This window comes from Etheostoma cragini, chromosome 20 (genome assembly GCF_013103735.1).
Source record: "Etheostoma cragini isolate CJK2018 chromosome 20, CSU_Ecrag_1.0, whole genome shotgun sequence".
NCBI lineage: Eukaryota > Metazoa > Chordata > Actinopteri > Perciformes > Percidae > Etheostoma > Etheostoma cragini.
In genome coordinates this window covers 17,834,025-17,835,849 of record NC_048426.1, presented here as the reverse complement: position 1 = coordinate 17,835,849, position 1,825 = coordinate 17,834,025, and the positions used below count along the sequence as shown (strand labels likewise).

The 1,825-nt window shown below is 46.7% G+C and overlaps 1 protein-coding gene across 2 annotated transcripts; it reads right to left on the bottom strand.

Annotated features, from left to right (window-relative positions):
- Positions 1-6: 6 nt before the first annotated feature.
- On the bottom strand, positions 7-1,825 carry nkx2.4a (NK2 homeobox 4a). 2 transcript variants are annotated; one of them, XM_034859177.1, is made up of 2 exons: positions 1,289-1,825; positions 7-726 (listed from the first exon to the last, which is right to left on the bottom strand). In XM_034859177.1, the coding sequence occupies exons 1-2, from the start codon at positions 1,653-1,655 to the stop codon at positions 71-73; spliced, it is 1,023 nt and encodes a 340-aa protein (XP_034715068.1). In that variant the 5' UTR covers positions 1,656-1,825; the 3' UTR covers positions 7-70. The 2 variants fall into 2 exon arrangements, with proteins under 2 accessions (XP_034715068.1, XP_034715067.1); XM_034859176.1 differs by having other exon boundaries at positions 7-753; positions 1,289-1,655.

The window sequence follows — 1,825 nt, the reverse complement described above, 5'->3', positions numbered from 1 at the left end:
ATATATATGCATGGGGCTCATCCGCAGGTTCACATAGAAAAAGTGGAAAGTGACAGTACTGTATTAAGTCCTACCACGTTCTGCCGTAGAGGAGGTTTGAGCTGACCATGTTGCTGGTGTAATCTACAGCAGATGTGTCTAGCTGGGCCATGTTGAGCTGGCTGTGCAGTGAGGGGGGGCTAGGCGACATCTCCTCGAGCTCCAAAGCGTTCACCTGCTGCTGGCTTTGATGCTGGCTGAGGCTGCTGGTCGAAGATGCGAGCACAACTCCGGCTCCGTTCTGTTGTTGGTTTTGTTGTTGGCTCTGTTGTACCTGTTGCTGGTTCTGCGTTGGCGTGTTGGAGCCGTTCTGGCACGGTTTACCGTCCTTCACCAGAACTGGCACGGCTACGCGCCTCGGGGACTGCGCCTGCTGTGGGCACAGGTTACCGTCCTGCTGCTGCAGCTGCTGCGTTGCCTTGTCCTTGGCCTGGCGCTTCATCTTGTACCGGTGGTTCTGAAACCAGATTTTCACCTGGGTCGGCGTCAGGTGGATCATGCTGGCCAGATGCTCCCTCTCAGGCGCCGACAGGTATTTCTGCTGCTTAAACCTCCTCTCCAGCTCGTAGACCTGAGCCTGCGAGAACAGGACGCGCCGTTTCCTCCTGGGCGCAGCGTGGAGAACTGGCATGGACTTGGTGGCGTCCGCCATTCCTGAGAGACTCCCCATGCCGCTCATGTTCATACCTGTGGAAGGTCCCATGAATCTAGAAACTTAAAAATATACATACATATACGGGCATTCAATAAACAGAAGAGGAGAACACTGTTTCGCCTGAAGTAGTCTATAATTATAATATAGGCTAATGATAATAATGAGTGGCTGTTCCATACGATAATTATTAAAGTAGTAAAGCATCAGCTAAAAAAAACAATCAAATGTAATAATAATAATAATAATAATAAATATAATAATAATAATAATAATAATGAACATGTAGATCTTGTTTTAAATATTTGATAATGCAAAAGATTAAAAAAGTCGAGCAAGCCTTGAAAGAATGATCTCCTTTTCAGTTTAACCGTCATAAAAATTATTTGTAAATGAAAGATATCTTAAAATAGTGTACACTATTTGCATGAACTTGTTGTTAGCCTCCAAACATATATCATACAATATTAAACAGTGATACATATTTAGTCGTGTGCGTTTTTCCTCTCTCATTCCTGAAATGTCAAGTTAATGTTTTTTTTCATTTACGGTTAATTAAAATGAGAAAAGTATATATAAATGCAGTAAAGAACTTACTTGTGGAGTATCTTGGATCCGGGTTGGCGCTGTACCACCCTGTTGCTGCTGCACTATTCCGCATGCTTTCCTGGTACGACGGGAGGTCTCCCATGTTGCCTATGCTTCCATTGCAGTATCCCCCCATTGCGCTGTGGGAGAACTGGGAGACGGTGTGCGGCATGTGGTAAGTGGTGGCCACGGTGGCGTTATGGCCCATAGAGTGCTGTTGCATCCCGGTCTGAGACACCTGAGGCTGTCGGTAGGCTCCCAGTGGAGAGGTTAGGTTCCCTGCGCCGTCCATACTGAACTTCTTGTAGGTCTCCTCGATTGGACTCAAAATATCTGTCACTGAAAAAGGCGTAGTGTGCTTTGGGCTCAACGACATGATTCAGAAAGCAGGTAGATTTTTGTGTTTGAGCAGATCAACCGTGTTGTTGTATCGGCTCTCTCCTTGGTGGATGTCTACGTAAGAGAGTGCTTGTAGAGCGCCTGAGATCCTATTGATCGCCTTGGAGAAGGAGGCGAGCCCAGGGCGCTCTTAGCCCGGGTTTATTG